Source organism: Lepidochelys kempii, chromosome 8 (assembly GCF_965140265.1).
Source record: "Lepidochelys kempii isolate rLepKem1 chromosome 8, rLepKem1.hap2, whole genome shotgun sequence".
Taxonomy (NCBI): domain Eukaryota; kingdom Metazoa; phylum Chordata; order Testudines; family Cheloniidae; genus Lepidochelys; species Lepidochelys kempii.
Window position 1 is genome coordinate 48,829,836 of NC_133263.1, and position 22,731 is coordinate 48,852,566.

A 22,731-nucleotide genomic window follows, 5' to 3' on the forward strand; every position below is an offset into this window, starting at 1 on the left:
TAATGCTGAGAAGCTCCACTAATGCCCCTCTTTGCTGCTCTAACGCACTTGGAGCTGGCTATCCAACTGGCATTTCCAGCTGGCACTCCAGAGTGGAATTTCTGGCTCAGAGTGCATAGCTGGAAGCAGGGGCATTATTTGTGACTTAAGGGTGGGAATGGAAATGTGGGGACGTGGATGGGAGGGAGGTCCATCTGGGGAGCAGAGAAGGGAATGTCGGCTGGCAAACTAGGAGGCTAGCTGAGTCACTGGTGGGACGAGTGGAGCAATAGCTCCTATTTGTTCCTCAGTTTCTGAGGCCCGCAAGCCAATGCAGTGTGTTTTGGTACATTGTGGAATAGGCACCCAGAATGCCTTGCCAACTAACTGCCTTAGGCAAGCACTAGTGTGGTTACATGGCTACCTAAACAGGTGAAGTTTGCCAGGCATCTGCCCGCTTTCTGTAACTAATCTAAGTTCAAAACGGTCAGGGGTCCAGTGAGGCAACCTGCTAGTGACACAGCTAAGTGCTGCTGTATGGGACTGAGGCCACAACTTAAAGTTAAGGAGGACTTGTGGCACCTTAGAGACTAACTAATTTATTTGAGCATAAGCTTTCATGAGCTACAGCTCACTTCATCGGATGCATTCCGTGGAAAATACAGTGGGGAGATTTGTATACATAGAGAACATGAAACAAGGGGTGTTACCATACACACTGTAACAAGAGAGTGATCACTTAAGGTGAGCTATTACCAGCAGGAAAGCGGGGAGGGGGGGAACCTTTTGTAGTGATGATCAGGGTGGGCCATTTCGAGCAGTTGACAAGAATGTCTGAGGAACAGTGAGAGGGGGGAATAAACATGGGGAAATAGTTTTGTGTAATGACCCATCCACTCCCAGTCTCTATTCAAGCCTAAGTTAATTGGAATTAATTTGCAAACTGGATACAATTCAGCAGTCTTTCGTTGGAGTCTGTTTTTGAAGTTTTTTTGTTGAAGAATAGCCACTTTTAGGTCTGTAATTGAGTGACCAAAGAGATTGAAGTGTTCTCCGACTGGTTTTTGAATGTTATAATTCTTGACGTCTGATTTGTGTCCATTTATTCTTTTACGTAGAGACTGTCCAGTTTGGCCAATATACATGGCAAAGGGGCATTGCTGGCACATGATGGCATATATCACATTGGTAGATGTGCAGGTGAACGAGCCTCTGATAGTTTGGCTGATGTGATTAGGCCCTGTGATGGTGTCCCCTGAATAGATATGTGGGCACAGTTGACAATGGCCTTTGTTGCAAGGATAGGTTCCTGGGTTAGTGTTTCTGTTGTGTGGTTGCTGGTGAGTATTTGCTTCAGGTTGGGAGGCTGTCTGTAAGCAAGGACTGGCCTTTTCTCCCAAGATCTGTGAGAGTGATGGGTCGTCCTTCAGGATAGGTTGTAGATCCTTGATGTGTTGGAGAGGTTTTAATTGGGGGCTGAAGGTGATGGTTAGTGGCATTCTGTTATTTTCTTTGTTGGGCCTATCCTGTAGTAGGTGACTTCTGGGTACTCTTCTGGCTCTGTCAGTCTGTTTCTTCACTTCAGCAGGTGGGTATTGTAGTTGTAAGAATGCTTGATAAACACTGATAGTTTATGAAACCCATTATTTTATGTTCTCTATGTATATAAATCTCCCCACTGTATTTTCCACTGAATGCATCCGATGAAGTGAGCTGTTGCTCAGGAAAGCTTATGCTCAAATAAATTAGTTAGTCTCTAAGGTGCCACAAGTACTCCTTTTCTTTTTGTGAATACAGACTAACACGGCTGCTACTCTGAAACTTAAAGTTAGGGGCCGCCTTTTTTCCCCAGAGGTGCTTTGCTGCTGCAGCTCCCAGGGACTTCAGTGCATGTATGATGGGGTCCAGTGCACCTCTCCTCTCTGTCCTGGTAATTCAGTCTTTAAATCTGCAAACCAGTTTGGAGTAAAGTTCCTCCTCTCTCACCCATACTCTGCCACCTCCTTACTTCCCTCTGTTCCGATGCTCCTGTGCCACTTGCCTCCCTGTTGAGTCAGTTGGGAAGCAGCGGTAGGGATGGAGCTGGGGAAGGCTTCCACCAGCCACGTGTCTGCTCCCCCAGCTGTTGGGACCCTCCCCAGACTAGCTTAATCTACCATCCAAACAACCTGAGCTTGGGCACCCAAAAGGGTGATTTCAGACATCTTCTCTACAGAACGGGTTGGGATCCCCAGCAGCTCCTCCCTGAAACCTGTCCCCAGCTGCATGGCTCTTCATTCTGGTCTGCTCCCTCTATTAGTGTGAAAGTGTGAGATGTCAGCCAGAGCCACAGACCAAGCTGCTCATTCAACAGTTCCCTTAGCCTCTGTGCCAAGAGGCACCAGGATGTGCTTTCTGCTGCTCCTCCAAGCCCTGCTTGCTGCTGCAGAACTCTTGGAGAAAGGCCCTCCTGTTTTCTGGCCAGTGCAGAATGAGCTACTTTCCATTGGGCTTTATTTAGGGTGTTAAAAACAACTTCTGTACGCTTTTTCTCCCCTCCAACTTCCCCAGTCAGAGCTTGATTTCTCCCCTCGCTGGCGTAACAGAGTTCAGCAGACTTCTCTGTGTGAGTGAGGGGAGAATAGAGCTTGTTGGCTTCTGTCCCACAAACACCACTCCTGGAGCCAGTTTGAGCGCAGCTCCTGAGCCTCTACTGCTCCTTGTAGGCCTCCTCAGCTGCTCTTTAGTGAGGGCAGACCCTGAGTCACATTGGCTGTCACTGCTGCTAATGGGAACCCCATGGGCGGCAGTGCAAGTGACCTGGATCAGGTTGGCTTCATGCTACTGCCTGTGGAAAGCTCAGAGCAGCCCCTGGAGCTACTCTCAGAATGGGGGACAAAATAGGCTGGAGCAAGAGTAGGATAGTGGAGACTTATGACAGCTAGGAGTTTTGGAGCTGGTTGGGAGAACAGGTCTGGGACACAGAGAGAGCCCCTTCTCCCTCCCAGCAGTTAGAAGGCACATGGGGAAGTGAGAGGGCAGGTGGCTTCACACCTATTAACTAAATAAATGAGCAATAGGCCACAAAACAATACCCTTAGGAAAGGATCCAGGGGCAGCACTCAGATGGCTTTGGGATGTCTCAAGAGGACAGATGAGCTCTCTGCTCCTTGGCTAAGGAGCAAAGCATCAGATGAGGATGAGAATGTCTCCCGCCTGAGCCTGCAGCCTCCTGCTCCCCACCAACCAAGGCAGGCTTCTCCTCAGTCTGCAGGTCTCCTGCTCAGAGTAGTCTCCATTTGCATCAGACTCTCTTCTTTCATTTTCCCCCTTGCTACGTCGCCTGAAGTCCTCAGTCTGTGCCAGAATCGTCCAGCTACTGGGTCAGAACGAGGTGGATTATCGCCAGAAGCAGGTGGTGATACTGAGCCAAGACAGCTTCTATCGGGTCCTTACCTCTGAGCAGAAGTCCAAGGCACTCAAGGGCCAGTTCAACTTTGACCACCCAGGTGAATGGAGCCTGATCTTTGGGAGGAGGTGTTGGGCTGTGATAGGGCTTCAGTTACACCTCTCCTGATCTGAGTTGTTCTTTTAATTCCACTGGCACAGAACCTCTTGGTAATGCCGGGGACCCAGCTTCTTGCCCCACTGCGTTAAAGAGGGGTGGATGGGTAGTGATGCAGTGCATTGGCTTGCTTGGGACCAGCTGCCATATCCTGATCAGGTTCCTAGTGCAATGAATCTGAGTCTTGTCCTTGTCCCAAGAGGATGGTTGCACCATCCTATAACATTTATTTCTACTTCTGTATCCGATTTCATCCTGAAGATCCTAAAGTGCTCTGCAGATTATATGCAAACTGCACCACTGAAAAGCAGCCACCTGAGGGTTGACATGCTCAGCGCGCTGCCCAGCCGGAGGGAATACTCTGCCCAAGGAGAGTAGTGTTTAAAACATCTCCTCCTTAAAAGCTGGGATTTTAAGCCTTACCCCAACTGAGGTCACCTACTGAGCAGGATAACAAACTAGGACTAAACAAACTAGGTCTAAATACAAAGGAAGCCCAATTCCTGTTACTACAACAGAGACTTTTTCAACTGCTTAATGGGCTGGTGGGAAATTCCAGAACCGCCTCACCCAAAACTCAGCTGCCTTGGGCAGTGGGCTGTCTTGCTAACAGAGCCCTTTCTATGAAGCTGTGGGAGGGAGCTGTTCAGGGATAAAAGGCTGCTCTAGTCTCTGAGGGGCTGGGGTTCAAGAGGAGATTCACTCTTTTTAGTCTTGGCTTTAAACAAAATCAGTACAAAGATTGTATTGATCTTCCAGGGCTGGATCCTCAGCTGGTGTAAAGCAGCATAGTCCCACTGATTTCAGTGGAGTTCTGCCTCTTTCCACCAGCGGGGGATCTGGCCCAATAGCACTCAGACCTTGAGGCAGCATGCACCTGCCTCTGCTCCTCCATGTCTAGCTCAGCAGGGACTCTGTCTAGGTTGAAATACCATGATGTATGGGGGCAGAGGTTGGCAAGCAGCCTTCATAACAGCTTGTCTCTCCTCAGATGCCTTTGACAACGAGCTCATCGTCAAAACGCTCAAAGAGATCATGGAAGGGAAGACAGTCCAGATTCCTGTCTATGACTTTGTTTCCCATTCCAGGTAAGACACTACTCCTGCCTTGCTCTGCACCTGCTGCTCTGATTCGGGAGTGTGGGATGCAGCTCTGCCCATCCTCATTTGCAGCACCCTCCCTCCCTGACACTCCAGGCGATGATCTCTTGAGCACAAACTACCAATATGGGGTATTTCTGGAGAAGGTATCTTTTTATTTTGCTGGCTCTTGTATGCACTGTATATTGCCCAAATGCTTGAGCTGAATAGTCCACACCAAAAAGGTTACAAGGGTTACAAAGTCAAGCACTCAACCTGCATTGTAGCATTTTTTAATTTTTTTATTTATCCACTCAAACTAAATTCTGTGTGTGTTACGGTACAATCACATGCTATTTCCCACAGGACCTCTGCTTCATAAAGTGCTCAGGGAATGCACCAAGGTTGCGTAATGAATGGGGCTGTCATCTGCACAATACTTGCCTCCTTCACTGGAGAAACTGGAAAGGGTGTCTGTTCCTGTGGGTGGGTCCCTGAGCGTGATTGATTAGTTTGACTCTTGCATACAGCAGCTGCCTGGTGGAAATGAGCATGCACATGGTGGCAGTGAGGGGGATGGTCTAGCCTGCTCCCTCCTTTCACCATATTTTAGGGAGGAGTGTCCATAACCTTTGGATTCCCTGGTTAAACTTTGCCATACTGGGATGGGGCAGAGTGGTGAAAGCTGAGTCACAGAGAGGTGACATCTCTCCCAGATTTGGTGTCAGTGAGGCATAGAGCCAAGAAACTGTCATCCCCAACACTCCTCCCATCAGGGAAGCTCTTCCTCCTGCTCTGCATCTTGTTCTGACATGCCTTTCTCATGCGTGGCAGGAAGGAGGAGACAGTGACTGTGTACCCAGCTGATGTGGTCCTCTTTGAGGGCATCCTGGCCTTCTACACCCAGGAGGTCCGGGACCTCTTCCGGATGAAGCTATTTGTGGACACTGATGCAGACACCCGGCTGTCCCGCAGAGGTGAGGGTGCATCGCTAGCCAGGTAGAAAGATGCTACTTGGTGCATAACTGACTTGGGAGCTTGCTTCTGTGAGATATTGCAGGCAAAGATTCTGAAGCAGGATTAGTCTGTTGGATTGATGGAAGGATGTCTTCTGTGACTCCTAACTAGACAGAAATGGCAAGGGCACTTGGCCTTCATGGTCCAGGGTATTAGATCAACCCCCCGGTGGCATCAGGAAGCTCTTGCCCTGTATCCCAAGTAGTATTAGGTTGTGTGGGTTTTATGCTTCCTGAAGCAACTGGCTTTGGTGAACATGAGTGACAGGATTCCAGACTAGATGTTCAGTTCTGTTGTGGCAGCTCCATTCAGTGCAGACAGCTGGAGTGCCAGTTGTCCGCCAGTCCTGGGGCGCCAAAAGCAGCGGTACAGCAAACTGGTTTAAAGACTAGTTCCAAGTCCATGTCTGTCGTGTAGGAGAGAGCATGGCAGGTGGGGATGGGCTGTGTAAGCTCAGGGAGTGACTATAGGAAGGGAGAGTCTCTGCAGATACTTCTCGTGCTCTGGGTGGATAAGGGCCTGTCTCTAAGGGCCTACACTAACAATCTCTCCTGACAATACGGTGGCTAATGCCACTGCATCCTGGAACTCCTCACGTGCCTAGTGCTGGTTGAGAGCAGAGGGCTTGGGGGTCGCTTCCAAAATTGCTTTGCTTGGGTGGGATATTTTCTGGGAGCTGAAGGGCCGGCCTGGCAGGATTCCCCTGGCAGGTCGGCTCTGGCTATGAATGCTGGCCAAGAACTGACAGTGTGGCGGCCATTGCATGACAGTTCAGGGTTGGGAATGGGGGCACGTAGAATTTGGGAAGCCAAGGGCTTATGACACTGGATTATCTTTCTTAGCTACCCGTAGAACTTGGGGAGTAATAGGCGTATTTAACACTAATGTATCTCCCTGGAGTCCTGTTGCCACTTCTGTCCCTAGACAACCACTGCCACTCTGATAGTAATGCTAATGGCAAGAGCTGGCCTGCTGTGGAGGCTGGACTCTGATGGGGCAGTGGAACGACTGGGGTTGGGAGAGGTCATGTGTTTTCCAATTGGGATGAAGCAGGCAGGTCAGTTGGGTGCTCTGATTACCATATTGCCAGTCTCTGGAGTTGAGGAAACTCCTTCCCCCCACCCCACCCTTCTGACCCGTGCAGTACCACTGAGAGCCTCGGCAATACCAGAACCTGGCTCCAAGCACATACAGCACAACATCACATGGAGTTGCAGTACTGTGTGTGTGGTGGGCTGCTCCCACTGCAGTCAGCCCTCTTAGCATCCTGGCTTGGTATCGACAGTCTGGGCTGACTCTGGATGGGTTACATTAAGAACAGCTATACTCTGTCAGACCAATGGTCCATCTAGCCCAGTATCCTGTCTTCCGGCAGTGGCCTGTTTCAGAGGGAATGGACAGGACAGGGCAATATTTGGGTGATCCATCCTCTATCATCCACTCCAAGCTTCTGGCAGTCAGAGGCTAAGGACACCCAGAGCATCGCATTGTATCCCTGATCATCTTGGCTAATAACCATTGATGGATCATATCCTCCAGGAACTTCTCTAGTTCTTTTTTGAACCCCGTTATACTTTTTAGCCTTCACCACATCCCATGGCAATGAGTTCTACAGGTTGACCATAGGTTGTTTGAAGACGTACTTCCTTATAATTGTTTCAAACCTGCTGCCTATTTCCATCATCGGTGACCCCTGGTTCTTGTGTTATGTGAAGGAGTAAATAACCCTTCCTTATTCACTTCTCCACACCAGTCATGATTTTATAGACTGCTATCCTATCTCTCCTTAGTAGTCTCTTTTCCAAGCTGAACAGTCCCAGTCTTTTTAATTGCTCCTCATATGGAAGATGTTCCATACCCCTAATGGTTTTTGTTGCCTTCTCTGTACCTTTTCCAATTCAATACATCTTTTTGAGATGGGCAACCAGAACTGCATGTAGTATTCAAAGTGTGGGCGTACCAGAGATTAATATAGTGTTGCCATGATATTTACAGTCTTATTATCTGTCCCTTTGCTCATGGTTCCTAATATTCGGTTATCTTTTTTGACTGCTGCTGAATATTGAGTGGATGTTTTCAGAGAACTATCCACAATGACTCCGAGATCTTTCTTGGGTGGTAACAGCTAATTTAGATCCCAATATATTGGAAAGCTCTAATCCCAACTATACATACAATGTGCATTTGCTTTTATCAACATTGAATTTCATCTGCCGTTTTGTCTCCCAGTTTTGTGAGTTCCCTTTGTAACTCTTCGCAATATGCTTTGGGCTTAACTATCTTGAGTAATTTTGTATTGTCTGTAAATTTTACCACCTCACTGTTTATCCCTTTTTCCACATCACTTATGAATATATTGAACAGCACTGGTCCCAGTAGAGGTCCCTGGAGGACTCTAACTTACCTCTTTCCAGTCTGAAAACTGACCATTGATTCCTATCTTGTAACCAGTTACTGCTCCATGAGAGGACCTCCCCTCTCATCCCATGACTGCTTACTTTGCTTATGAGTCTTTGGTGAGGGACCTTATTAAAGAGGAGTTGGGATAGTTGCCCCTTCAGAAGGGGATTTCCTTCAAACTGATCCAGACCAATGACTTGAAGAGCCCAATATGCACAACTCGCAACCTGAGCCTTAGTGTACTAGGACTCCAGTCCCTTGGTATCGTTCCTAACCCTCTACCTTGGCAATGCTTGATGTGGGGCTGCTGGCCATAGGTTGTGGAGGTGAGCTCTGCTTGAACTGCTCCAGAAGCTGAGCAGGGCTCTTGCACAGCTCCTAGTCTTCTTGAAGGTCTTGATTGGAGCAAGCACTGCATGTAGGAAGCAGAAGACTGGCTACCACATGTGCACTCAGCGGAGGCTGGGCGTTATAGAGCAAAAAAGGACCACGGGTCTGTGGCTGGTGGTGCAGGGTGGTGAAGAGGCCTGGTTTAGCATTAACTACAAAACACAAGTTGCTGTGTTGCAGCATGGCATTGGGGAAATGCAGACAAACTGGTACTGCTGTCACACTCATTGCTTGCTGGCCATGCTGGAGAAAAGGCAAGAAAGTGTGTGTGTGTGTGTGTGTCAGACTGGACTTGGGCTGAAGACTTGATGCCACGTGTTGCATTTTGTAAGAGCTGACGGCCTGAGCCAGCTGCCGCGGGTGCTGTGTTGCAAATTTAAGGCCTTAAAACCAACTGTTTGCTAGGGTACCTCTTCACATAGTGTAGGGAGGACTTTGGTACCACAGGGTCTATGAGAGATCATGGGATCTCATCTACTGGCAAATGCTGGTCGAGGTGGTTTTTGGTGGTGGTGGTGGTTGTTGTGTTTTTTTTTTTTAAATCAACCTGTGGAATTTAGAGACACCTTTTAATAGGAGATGTCTTTAAATCCCCTGTTCTTAGAAGTTTGTATAAATTACAGTTTCCCAGAGGGCGTGAAAATGCCCCCAAACAATGATATTTTAAATAGTTTTGTCTTAAGACTATATTTTGTTTGTAAAATTCATTGTGCATTCACACTGTCATTCATGCTTTTTCTAAAGATGTCATGAGTTTTCTAAAGATGTGCTTTACACAGGGCCCTATCTATGCAGCCTTGGAAATCTCAGCCGAGGTGTCTGAGTATAGACAAAACAGGACACCAGAGCAGAACTCCATTAAGGGACTCTAGGGAAGGCCCACCCAGCATGAGTGGGTGTCTCTGTAGAATTCGAGATGTGTTCATCCTGTGTCTGAGATGGGATTTCAGTGCTGGCTGAGAAAGCTAGAGCCAAGATTCTCCAGGGTGCCTGCCACTGTCAAGCCAACGTTACTGTCTCGTCAGTAGGGGAGATGTTGTCATTGCTGATAAACGCTACTTTTTTTTTTACACCCATCTGTCTCTTCTGTGCTCAGCCTGCTGCTTCCACGTGACTCATTCAGGGAAGTCACAGTACAGTCACTGCGGGGATGGGAGGGAGAACTAGCAGGTTGTAAACCCTGCATATGGACCTTACAAAAGGAGTCTCCCTTACTCAGTGGTCATGATATTGGGGATCTAGGATTTGCCATCTGTCCAGTTGCGTCTCCCACCTCTGCAGATGGCCTGTGTCTCATGTCCCAAGGGAAGGTGAAAATCACCTGCACTTGGCTGACAATACAGTGCTTTATATAGGCTCATTGTAAACCTGCCTGGCCACTGTGGCAATCGGCTCATGCCCTGAAGCATGAGATTTGGTTACCTTTATCTTAGTACGTGATTTCTAATGTCATTAGTCTTAAAATTATCCAATCCCTTATTAAGATCCAGCTATAGTTCTTCCTGGTGCTAGGAACTGAGAAATGGCCCTCAGCCCAATGATAGCAACTGAGAAATGAACCCCCCTCCCAGCACCACCACCTCAATGAAGAAACTGAGCCAGCTGATTTGGAAAGACCTCTCTACTGATCGCTGAGGTGGGTGTGTCAGTGGGGCTTATAGGTCTTGGCTAATAGAGCCCTGGAAGCAAGAAATCTTAAGTGATGAACAGACAGCCCCTAAAGACAGCGATCCTCAAATAGGTGCTCAATTACCCTCTTCCAGCCCTTGCCATAGGTGAAGGTCAGTGACTGGGAACTGTTGTGTTCATTCTCTTCCCCCTCTTCTCTCCCCCGCCCCCAGCTTCTAAAGCCCTGCAGTATGGTTGGCTGGAGACCAGCAGGCCCATCGGAGAGCAGCTCCGTCCCTGTTCAAGGGACCGGACTCCTTCCTTTTTTTGGGAGGATTGACCACCCAGAGGGTTTCCGTGTTCCCTTTCATATGCATTGTGGAAAGCGCTAGTCACAGCCTTGTTTCTCTCCTTCCCTAACTAATGACCAAGAATGTACCTGTCTCAACCAGTAATGGGATGTGGGGGGAGAGCTAATGGCCTGTGTTTCACAGAAAGCCAGAGCTGGTGACTAATGGTCCTTTCTGGCTGTAACCTCTGAACTGCAGAAACTAGGCAGGATGATGTAATGGGATCTGGCTACTGAGTCGTAGCCCACTCATAGGTATTACTGTAATTGAATGTTACTGTGGGAACCAGAGCCCAGAATCCTGGATTAGCACAGGCTGGAGCAGTAAACTTAGGACTTTGGTTTTTGTAAATTGCATCATGCTCTTTCTGCTAAGAGTGGTTCTGCTGCCAGATTGCAGAACTGGCCAGCTGCTCCAGATACTACCCTTTCCAATGAGGCTGATCATCTCCCATCAGTCAACAGGAGTCTCTCCAGGGACTCTAATGGAAGATGCATCAGGCCTGATCTGATCTTTGCCAGCCCTCCTTGGTCTCGTGTATATCAGGCTTTCTGGATGGGTGCAAATCCTGGGTCAGCAAAGTATATAGACCACTAGAAATAAAAGACTAGCCATAGCAGCAGGTAAAGCCCAATCCCTGGGGGGAGGAGCCTTGTGGAAACAGAATTGGAGCCTCCCCTGGCGTCTTGGACACTTTACCTACCTATCCTGAGGGTGCCGCACTTCCTCAGAGTATCACAGCTGACACTATAGTAAGTCTGAGGGTGCTGGACTCCCTGCAGCTGTAACCCGTATGCTGAAGTACCCGGCATGTGTGGCAGAAGTGCCTTCTCTCTCTTCTCCTCCTTCCCCCCCCCCCCCAAGTCTGGGAGGCAGGAGCGGTGGGGGGGGGCACTTTTGGGGGCCCCACAGGCCCAGAGTGGCCCGGAGGATTAGCAGGGGGCCAGGAGCAGCCTGCTCCATTTCCCTTGCCCTGGCCCCAGCTGTGTCGCTCAGGAAAGGGGGCTTGGGGGAAGGGGTTCTTCCCCCTGCACTCACTGGCCCCAGCCAGCTCGACTCCGATAGCTCCCAGGCGCCAGTGAGAGCGGGGGACTGTCTTTTTTTTCCCCAACATCCCGCACTCACTGGTGGCAGGAAGCGGAGCGCCGCAGCTGGGAGCTGGCGGAGTAGAGCGGGCTTCCCGCCACTGCCAGTGAGCTTGGGGTCGCTGGGGGAAGAGGTGGAATGGGGGCAGGCCAGGGGCAGAGCAGGGGGAAGGGTAAGAGGTGGGGTGAAGGGAGTTGTCCCTAGGGGGGGCATGGGGCCCCCGACGGCCCTGACCCTTGCAGTGGGCGCAACCTGCGGGGGGGGCCAGCCAAGGGATAGGGCTGGTGCTGCCACGTATGCAGCACGCAGCTGCCTAGGGCACCATGAAATTTGGGGCAATTCGGTGCCCCAAATTTCATGGTGCCCTACGCAGCTGCATATGCCTAAGGACGGCCCTGATTGAGGGGTATTCACAGATCTGTGTGAGGGGCCTATGACTGGAATACCAGGGGGCTGCAGGTCAGGATTGAGGGGCATCAGCAGAGCTGTGGGGGGACCCCAGTAATGCAGTAGCATCAGGGCCGTAGGTGGGACTGGTGTATTGGGAGAACTCTGGAGGCAGGACTGGAATGTTGTGAATTGAAGTGCACTGATAGACCTGGAAGGGGGGGAACATGTGCAGCCCCCTGCTCCATGTTGTCTGGCTCAGGCCTGTAATATCAGCCCCCTGCTATCGGGAGCTCTTGCAACCAAATGGCATTAAACTGCGAGCCATCAAGCCTGCCTGCCTGAGGTGTGGCCTGAAGAGGTCTGTGCTTGGAAAGGGGCCTGTCTGGGAAACGGGGGCGGGGATGCATTGACCTATGCAATTGGCTCCTGACTGCCTTGTTTTTCTCCTAGTGTTACGGGACATCAGCGAGCGAGGCCGGGACCTTGAGCAGATCTTGTCTCAGTACATTACCTTCGTCAAACCAGCCTTTGAGGAATTCTGCTTGCCAGTGAGTGAGAAAAACAACCACCCCGCGAGCTGGCTGGGAGCTCTCTCTTCTCACTGGGGCCCGCCCTACCATGCAGCCATGTCACTTTGCTCAGGACAGCACCAGCCTGGACAGTGTGCATCCTCTCCCTGCAGGCACAGATGGCTGCATGGCAGGACATGGTGTCTGTTGCTCTCAATGGTCACTTCCCTGTGGCTGGAATTTCCAGCTGGATACAGCAGCAGCAGGGGAAGTCCCTACTTGTGGGTGAAGCTTGTGCATAGCCCCAGTGGCTAACAGGCTGTCCTGGGTGTGCTGGGAGACAGCTAGTGCTCACGCCTTCTGGTTGGCCCATAAGGAGGTGCAGGAGACTGAGCTCTGTGCTGCAGGTCTTGGCCTGGGGTTCACCCTTCTGGCTGGCTACAAAGCCAATGAAGAGCTTGCTGGGTGCCAGCTGTGGATTCCTGGAATCAGAAGTGAAGTGACTTCAGTGGAGATGGTTTTGGCTCCCAGGAAAGGCAGAGGGAGAGTGGGGGGTGGGAGGGGCTGGGAGGTGAACACAAGGAGCCCACATTGCCAGTCTGTGTGTGGTAGTATCTAGAGGCCTGGAACAAAGATCAGGGCCCCCTTGCACTAGGCACTGGCCATGCGCCTAGTAAGAGACAGACTCTGCCCCACAGAGCACATCTAAACACCACGGACCAGGAAGGATTTTTATCCCCTTCTTGTACATGGGGGAAGTGAGACACTGAGGTGGAGTGACTTGCCCAAGGTCGCAAGTCAGTCAGGGCAGAGGTGGGAATAGAACCCAGAACTCCTGACTTAGTCAAGTGCCTTAACCATTCAACCACCCTCCTCCTTAACTGTTTTTTGTTTCCTGTTCCCAGCACTGCACTTCCTTTTCCTCAAGCCAGGGAGGGAAAGGGTGGGACAGGGCCTTGCTTTGCTCCATGCAGAGAGCTGCATTAGTGCATCCCTTTGGGATGCAAGGCCTGGTTAAGGACGCCCTGAGACAGTCCAGGGTTGGACCTTCCTTCCCGGCTATCTGCTGTCCCACAGTCATCACTGGCTTCTGGGAGACGTGGAGTGGAGCAGACCTGTCATGGGAGCCAAGTCTAGCTCCCTCCTTGATAGGATCGGGGGAGGGTGTAGAGGCCCGGCAGGAAGGGTAGGTAGTCGGCTGCAGAAAGGAGGCAAGAAACTGTATTCTAGCCACCTTGGCGCACTCCTCTCCTGACCATGGATCCCCAGCAAAATTGCTACTGCTGCCCTTGTTTGCTTCCAGAATCGGCTGCTGGTCCTGCAGGGAGAGGAGTGCCCAACAGAGGTGGCAGCAACATCTCTTCTCCTCCTGCCCCAGTGATTCCTGCCTCTGTCTGATCTGCACCCCCTGCTCCAAGCTCATGGCTCAAGGAGCAGCTATTCTACTTGCATGCAGTGCAGGACAGACAACCTGGTATAAGCGCTGGCGATCCTGGTACTGATCTCCTAACTAGCTCCCGGTCAGATGGGCTGGGAGGGAATTCCCATGACTGGAATCTGACAGATCCATAGCTATGCAATGTTCTTGTTGTCATGTCAGTCCCAGGATCATAGAGACAAGGTTGGGAAGGTAATGTCTTTTATTGGACCATCTTCTGTTGAGGAGACACAACTTTTGAGCCACAAAGAGCTCTTCGGGTGTGGGAAAGGTAGGGAGAGTGTCGCAACTAAACAGAAGAGCGAACAGGTTGTTTAGCATAAGCAGTTAGTGTACATTATCTGTTGGATCTTGTATGTAGCTGTTACGCTCAGAATACCTTTCCCAGACCTGAAGAAAGAACTGTGTGTGGCTCAAAAGCTTGTCTCCCTCACTAGCAGAAGTTGGTCCAATAAACAATATTGCATTCCTCCACCTTGTCTTAGCGTTGCCAGTGTAGACTAGTCCTAAAGCGCTGCCATGGCAGCGCTTTAACGTTGCTTGTGTAGTCGCAGCAGAGCGCTGGGAGACAGGTCTCCCAGCGCTCTTTTTAAAACCACCTCCACAAGGGGCGTAGCTCCCAGCGCTGAAACTTGCTGCACTCAAGGGGGTGTTTTTTCACACCCCTGAGCGAGAAAGTTGCAGCGCTGTAAAGTGCCAGTGTAGACCAGCCCTAAGAGCCAGAGCTAGGCCGTAATGGGCTCCCATAACTGCCATTATCTAAAGCCATGAATAATGTAGCAGTTTGTGGAGAGAGGCTATTCCCACAGCCTGGCCACCGCCTCTGGGAGCTCTCAGGGTCTGGCTGTGCAGGGCAGATTCTGCAGCAGTGGCAACAATTAAATGCTTGGCCCAGTGCTCTGGTTTTGTGGCTGTCATAAACATACAGCTGAGGGTAGCATAAAGTCCCTCCTTTACTTGTAAAGGGTTAAGAAGCTCAGATAACCTGGTTGGCACCTGACCAAAAGGACTAATAAGGGAAGAAGATGCTTTCAAATCTGTGGGGGGAAGGTTTTTGTTTTGTGCTCCTTGTTGTCTCTCCAAGACAAAGAGAGAGACCAAGCAAGTAATCCAGCTCCTACTGAATGATGCATCTAAAATTACAGAAATAGTAAGTAATAGCAAGGAAATGCGTTAGAGTATCTTTTGTTTTTAGCTTGTGAATTTTCCCTATGCTAAGAGGAATGTTTGTTCCTGTTTTTTGTAACTTTAAAGTTTTGCCGAGAGGGGAATCCTCTGTGTTTTATATCGTACTACCCTGTAAAATGACCTTCCATCCTGATTTTACAGAGGTGCTTCTTTTATTTTTTTTCTTTATTATAAAGTTCTGTTTTTAAGAATCTGATTGGGTTTTTAGTGTCCCTAAAAACCCAAGGGTCTGTCTGTGCTTATCTTGTTTACTCTCAAGCCTCCCCAGGAAAGGGGGGTGAAGGGGCTTGGGCAGGATATTTTGGAGAAACAGGAACTCTAAGTGGTCCTTTTCCTAAATCTTTGTCTAACTCACTTGGTGGTGGCAGCAATACCATCCAAGGACAGGGAAGAATTTGTGCCTTGGGGAAGTCTTTAACCTAAGTTGGTAGAGATAAGCTTAGGGGGTCTTTCATGCAGGTCCCCACATCTCCACCCTAGAGTTCAGAGTGGGGAGGGAACCCTGACAGTGGCCAATAGCAGTGCCGTGTGGGTGGCTTCACTGTGCTCCAAGCTAAATGCCAAGGTGGGGATGAAGCTGGCATTGGCCTTGTGGGGGAGGAAGGTGTGAGCCAGCAAACAGTGGGATGCTGCATCGTTAACCTTCCAGAAGGGCGGTGTAAGCAACACTGAAATCCCATCCAAACAAACTATTTGGCAGCCTCTCCCCACAAACTCCCTGTGCAACTCAGTCTCGTCAACTCCTGTGACCCTTAGTGTGAGTCTGGTGATCTTTGGTGGGATGTTTATCTTGAAGCACCAGCTTCCGGAGTCACTAGATTCTCACCTGATCACAATTTTTACTAATGAAACTTTGTAGCCTCCATCGTTGTGGAGAAAAGCATGAAAACGTGCTCAGAGCGTAGCCTAAAGCTCAAACGAGGGCAAATGAAAAGAAGCCAGAGTGTGGTTTTGTGGTTTTTTTGTTGTTGGGTTTTTTTTGTTTTTTTGTTTTTAAACGTCCCATGGTGGGGGGGCGGGGGGGGGGGGTTGGCGCTGCTGGACTCTGGTATGAAATCTTCAGAGGTATAAATGAATGAAAATACTTCAGCACTCGGTCAGTTACACGCTCTGGTCTCCTCTGTAACACTGCGCTCTCTTCTCACAGACCAAGAAATATGCTGATGTGATCATCCCCAGGGGGGCAGATAATGAAGGTGAGCGGTGATGCTCCTCCTTAATGGACGGGGAGGCTTCATGTGGGAAAACTGACTAATGGGGTCATGGCTGCTGTTGGGCATGTGGACGTGAATGGCTCCTGCGGGGCTGTGGTTAGATGGGAGCCAGTGTGGCTCCTAGCGAGGTGATGAGTCCCATATCTGGCTTTCAAGGTCAGTTACAGTCTGCAGACGTGGTTGGAGGAGGTGCTCTCCCATGGGAAACTCCTAGATGCTCCCTGTCGCTGTATGGGTGGGCTGGCAGGCTGCAGCTTAACGTGTGAACCAGAGTACAATTGGCAATAACTCAGAGTAGCATGGGGCCCCCTCTGTATCCTGCAGCATGAACCCCTTCTGGTGGAAGACCTGTTAAGGTGAAGGGGGCTTTTAGTAGGTCTAAAGTACATATGTTCGGATAGTCCCATTAGAGAGGAAGAGCTAGCTCCTCACTGCTGTGATCAGTGTCACTCCACTGATGGGTGGCTCCTCTCTGGCTGTGGGAGAGGATGAGGCGCCGCCTGCATGCGGGAAGCTATCACTCAGTGACTTGGCTGGCATCACTGTTCCCTGCAGTGTTGACAGCCTGGCACTCCCGGGCATGTGCCCCACTGCATTGCAAAGGGAGCTGGGAGTGGCCCCATTTCTGTAGCTCGGGACTTATTTATACTGTACAATCTAACCCCATCTGTTTCCCACACACCCAGTGGCCATAAACCTGATCGTGCAGCACATCCAGGACATTCTGAATGGAGGACACAGTAAACGCCAGATCAACAGCTGCCTGAACGGCTACACCACTCCATGCCAGAGGCAGCCTTCTGAGTCAAGTAGCCGGCCACACTGACCCCAGGCCTTGGGGTGAGGTTGGGGGTGGATGGTGGTTGAGCTCTGCTGCAGCTGATTTGTCCATACTGTGTCCAGTCACCCCTCCTCCCCAGCCTCCTGATATTTAAGTAACTAGATGGAGACACATGCCTTTAATTTTGTATCTTGGAAATGAGAGAGGAGCATCTGGATACCCATAATCCCAGATGCCGCTGGGGATGCCTACCGCTGGCTTCGCTCAGTAACCACTCCGGCATGGAACTGGCTATCAATACAGAATCGCTCTATTTTTGTGTAAAAAGAAACAATGTAAAACTACTTGCCATAAGGTATTTGCCAGGCTTGGTATTGCTGAGGGCAGCTGGGACAAGGGAGCGGGGAGGGAAGTACACGGGTGCTGCTGGTTTGGGGAACTGGTAAGTGTGGGAGGGGGAAACTGTACCAAAGGCTTCAAACTAGGTGACCAAGCGGCCTAGGAACCAGAAGCAGCCACCCCATGGCTGGGGCGCGTGGGTGGCAGGCTTGGTGTGGCGCATACTGTGATTTTTTGCTGTTGGCCTGCATGGCTGTGTGTGGCCACACAGCTGCTGTCCCTGTTCTGCAGGAGGGTGCTGGGTTTGGTTGGCAGGGAGGGGTGGCGTAGGGGAGAACAATGGCTGAAACCTCTGCTGCCCTTTCCTACTCTGCTTTCCCGCCCCTATCCCTGCTAGCTGCCTGCCTTGCCAAGGCTCCCCAGCGCTCCTGCCTGAGTCACTCAGCACTGCCCCTACCGCAGCTGACTTCCTGCTGGCTGTGGTTTTGGGGCTGGAGTGATTCATCCCACAAAGAACTGGCTGGGGGGTGGGGAGGGGGTGGATTTTGAAGGGGTGAAATTCTGGGCTTGGCTATTAACAGCCACTGGCCCATCTGATTCTTCCCACACATCTGGGTGGCAAGAGCACCTCGCCCCTGTCTGGCTACAAGTGACTGGGGGCTCTCCCCAGCTGCCTGGAGTTTGGTAGGGGGGAGGCCTGGGGCCATGGGTGGGACAATATGATAGATGTCAGTGTGCTCTAGCACCACCCCTTGGCCAGCTGCTGAAATAGCAAGAGCGCCAGGCGAAAGCTCGGCGGTGCCCGTTTAGTGTGTGGGGTTGGGGGTGGGAGGGAAACGTGCTTGCTGTCTGAAGGGGGCCTTGCTCCTCCGTGAGTGGGGTTTGAGCTGAAGCTCTGCTTACAGCATCTCTGAAGCTGCTCCCCAGCTGGTCTGTGGGGAGAAGAAAGGGCAGTTGGGTTAGAAGCTACAGAGCAGCCCCTCCCAGAAAGCCCTGCAGCGTAATGCTATGCCAGGGCACTGCAGCGTTGGCATGGGGGATGGGGGGCGTGGCCTGTGAAGAGCCTAGTGCTGCTGGCACTCTGGGGCCACCCAAGAGCAAGCCCCTCTGAGACTGGAACCTCTGCCCCTAGAGAAGCCCGGCCCCATGCCCAAGTTCTACTTGAAGCTACCAGGGCAAACCACTGAGTGCCTTGGCTGGGATTTGGGCCAGAGGATCAGACTGTCTCCATGCTCTCCCTGCTACCTGCTTTCTTTGCCAGCTGGCGGGATCTTCTCCCCGCTGGTGCTGGGCAAAGCAACCTCTTTTTTCAGGGTCCTTGAATTAGCATTGGGCTTGCTGTTTGCTCAGAGCCCCCTGGTCACGTGCCCCCTCTATCCCCATTACTAGAGAAGCAAAGGGCTGAGCAGTCACTGCTATTGGGAGTATGGTAGAGGGCAGGTCTAGAGGGGCCATCCTGACTAGGCTGGGGTGTTAGCCCCCCAAATTACTTCAGAATTGGCTTGGTTAAGGATCTGAGCTGGATTGGACCTGGAGCAAGTTCTCTGCTCCTCTAGAAGGTGCTAAACCCACATGTGCCTGTGTTCAGGCCCCAGCCTGCCAGTATTGCCTTGGGAGACAGTATCCTGAAGCACTTGCTCTTTTCCCAGAGCTCTGCAGAGACCAAAGCCATGACAGTTCATTCCCAGGGGCAGGTGGCCATGCTGGCTGTGAGCGACTGTGCCATGATGTGGTACAGACTATGGGACTTCATCAATTTAGTGCCACTGCCCAGTGCTGCAGCTGTCAAGCACAGCTGTGCTTGAGGGGCTATCACTACAGTGATAGGGAACCCCAAGAGCCCCCATGGGGGGGAGGGATGGTTCTTCATGGGGAAGGAGCAGCACTAGAAAGGATCTCTTAAGAACTGAGGAATCCCCCAGTGCTAACCTTCTCATGTCCCATTGAGCTCTTTGCTGTGGCCTCTGCCCTCAAGCCTGCTGGTGCTTTGCTCTCCTTTTCCCTAAGCAGCTCCCTGCGTGGGACTGGGTGGATTCCCAGGGGGCTCACTGTCTGCTTTATGAGCTGTGTTCGGTACCAGGCTCCTGTGCTTTGGGGTGAGCCTTCAAACCTCAGGCTTATTCTTGCCCCTCTGTGGCCATCTGGAGTCCTGCGAGGCTACTGCCTGGTCCTGTTCTTGGGCTAACTAATAAGGAATAACCTAGAGGTCTGGCTTCTTAGAGAAAAGAGTTGCTTATTCACCTTCTGCTGGCTCTTCCCTCCCTTCCAACTGAACAGGGATGAGAGAAGTAGCAGTGTGTGATAGGCTCTCTGAGACCCCAAGGGGATAAAGAAGGGAATAAATGCCCCAAGTCAGCACTGCCAGGGGCAAAACCATTCCCTCTCCTATGGTGGGATGCGGAAGCCCTTCTCCCCACCACCCTGTCCAGAAACCCCCCAACCAGCTCCTGAGGCATGGCAATCTCCCTACTCCTGAGACCCAGTGATGCCTGGGTTGCCCCAGGAGGGCCAGAGGCCAGCCCTTAAGTGATAAGTGGCTGGAGCCCTACCAAGGGGGAGAGGTTTCCAGGGGCTGGAGGCTCTGCCTGAGTGGGGTGGCTTTCAAGACTGATGTACTGTTCTGCCCTTCCCTGTAAATAAAGATGAAATAACTGGATACTGGTGCTTCTTGTCCCCTCTGTTAAGGTGATTGCCAGGTGGGTGGTCCAGGCTTGGGCCTGCACTGTCTCTCCCTGTTTTCTGCTCTGTAGGGGAGAGCCTGCCCCTATGTCCCTGGAGCAAAAACCCCATCTGCAGGTGCTGTTCTGTCTAAACTCTCGTGCTGAAAAATCATGGTTGTGGACTGACAGCTGGCTGACGCACTAGAGCAGGGTGTCCACCACCCAGCCTGGAGGGTGGATTTAATTAGCAGCTGTGAGGGATTCTGCAGAATCAGAGCTTTTGGGCTTGTCTACACTGGCAGTTTACAGCGCTGCAACTTTCTCACTCGGTGTGAAAAAACACCCCCCTGAGTGCAGCAAGTTTCAGCGCTGTAAAGCACCAGCGTCGACAGTGTTCCAGCGCTGGGAGCCACGCCCCTCGTGGAGGTGTTGTTTTTGTTTTAAGAGTGCTGTGCCATGACCACACAAGACACATTAAAGCGCTGCCGTGGCAGCACTTTAGCGTTGCCAGTGTAGATTAGCCCTTTGTTTGTTTGTTTTTTTGGTTTACAGCCAGGGAGAACCTTCCACATGCAGCTCTGTCCTAGTCCAGCAGCTCAGCAACTTGGAGAATGGTCTGCAGCCATAGCCTAATAATGGCACTTTAAACAGCAGATTTCCCACAGGGTTTAGGGGTCCAGTTGTGTGCCTGACTTGCATGCACCACTGCAGCTTGTGCAATCGCAGTAGCCCTAAAAGTATAGTTCCTAACTCAAAGTCCTATGGCCTGTGTTATGCAGGAGTCCAGACCAGATGACCCCGGTAACCTGCTGGCCCGGGAACCTATGTAATACTGCTCACTGCATGATGCTTTAGTAACTAAAAATTAAGTCCCTGTGTTTTGTCCTGGCTCCGTGGGCTATGTGGGTTGGCTCTTTGTATATCTGGCCTGTATTTTAATACACTTTAACCTCACCATGTGGAAGAAGTCAAACTCTCCTACCCTGGCCTTCTTCTCCAGGCAGAGATTTCCCTAGGGCCCTACACCTACCCCACTCCCCCAGTTACATGCAGTGTTGCCAATTTAGTTGTTGGTTGGAAATTTGAATCGAAAATGAAACAATACACACTTTAAAAAGCATATACAGTATATGAGAATACTTGTACCTGAGAAAGCATAATGGGTTTGAAAAATATGAACAAAGACTAGCTTCTTCAGACAGCTGTTATTTATGACAATGTCGGCACATTTGTTTCAGCTATATTAGCCCACCTAACAATTTCAAATTATTATTTATAAGCAAGGTCTGAATGAGCTCTCCCCTGACAGCTAGCAATGAGCCAGTGGAGGGTGGAAAGGCTTCAGGACCAGACTGCATTTACATGAACACACCTACTCTGCCTGGGTATCCAGCAGACAGAGCTGTGCTGCCCAAGTGATCAATTTGGGCTGGTGGTGGGTTACAAGTCACTTAAGTATTAAATATCAGGGGATAGCCGTGTTAGTCTGTATCCACAAAAACAACAAGGAGTCCGGTGGCACCTTAAAGACTAACAGATTTATTTGGGCATAAGCTTTCATGGGTAAAAAAAACCACTTCTTCAGATGCATCTGAAGAAGTGGTTTTTTTACCCACCGGCTCCTTGTTGTTTTTAAGTATTAAATGTGGGGGTCATGAAATGTTATCCACATTGTAGGAGGAAAGGACAGCAGAACTGTACTTAGCCTGACTGAATGAGGGGGTCTCCCTCAGTGCTTATTTTGTGCTCGGGCTTGCAGGGCTGAGCCCCAGCACCTCTAGGCTTGGCAGTTTATAGCCCTGAGACCTCGGGGCTTGTCACATCAGTTGTGAATGTAACAAACTTGCTTGAACCCCAGCACCTCTTTCATTACAAATTAAGCACTCGTCACTCTCAACTGAACTGCACTTGCTAAGCAGGGGGTTTGAATGCCACATCCTAGGGAAGAGAGAGAGGGTGGGGCACAGGTGTTTTTGCTTGGTTGTGGGCTCTGCCTAAGAGTCACAGGCACTATTTGACCTGCCTCCTCTTGAGAGAGAGAGAGATGATTAGGCTTCATTACTGACCACTAGAGCTGAAATCTGTGATGATCAGTCTAAGTGCTTAGGCCTGCTGTGGGACAGCATTTCTGTGGAAGAGACAACCCAGCCTGCACTAGCAGCGAGGCTCCCCCACTGAGAGCGGAAATCACTGAGAGCTGGGTGGAACCTCGAGAGACCGATTCGCAGAGGTCACAGTGGCAGCAGAAGGTGACAGTGCAGGGCCATTGGGGACGGAGCAGTAGAGTGAACGGTGGCACGACAAACAGCAGCAGCCAGAGCACTGGACTATGTTTTAGTGACTTGGCTCCAGAATGCTAGATTTGTGACTGGAAAACGTATATAAATGTTTCCTAGTAGGCCAAGATTTTTAAAATACATAATTTGCCAAAGTCGTCATATCACATCATCGCTATCTCAAGAGGTCATTAACTAGGGGAGTTTCTGTCATAAACTTTTTTATGATTATTTTTATGTAAGAATGGCCATATTGGGTCAGACCAATGGTCCATCTATCCTAGTATCCTGTCTTCTGACAGTGATTATTCCAGGTGCTTCAGAGGGAATGAACAGAACAGGGAATCATCGAGTGATCCGTCCCCTGTCATCCACTCCCAGCTTCTGGCGAACAGAGACTAGGGTCGAGACATTCAGAGCATAGTGTTGCATCCCTGTCCATCCTGGCTAATAGTCATTGGAGGACCTAACCTCCATGTACTT

The 22,731-nt window shown here is 50.6% G+C and overlaps 1 protein-coding gene across 2 annotated transcripts in view; it reads left to right on the forward strand.

Moving 5' to 3' along the window:
• Window positions 1–19,968, forward strand: part of UCK2 (uridine-cytidine kinase 2) — a 40,472-nt gene extending 20,504 nt beyond the window's left edge. The window contains exons 2-7 of one of the 2 annotated variants that reach the window (XM_073356388.1): window positions 3,315–3,467; window positions 4,515–4,611; window positions 5,437–5,579; window positions 12,294–12,391; window positions 16,126–16,174; window positions 16,879–19,968. In XM_073356388.1, coding sequence (XP_073212489.1) covers window positions 3,315–3,467; window positions 4,515–4,611; window positions 5,437–5,579; window positions 12,294–12,391; window positions 16,126–16,174; window positions 16,879–17,018 — 680 coding nt within the window. In that variant the 3' untranslated portion in view covers window positions 17,019–19,968. Of the gene's footprint in view, window positions 1–3,307; window positions 3,468–4,514; window positions 4,612–5,436; window positions 5,580–12,293; window positions 12,392–16,125; window positions 16,175–16,878 lie in introns of both variants that reach the window. The other variant, XM_073356386.1, reaches the window with a different exon arrangement.
• Window positions 19,969–22,731: the final 2,763 nt, after the last annotated feature.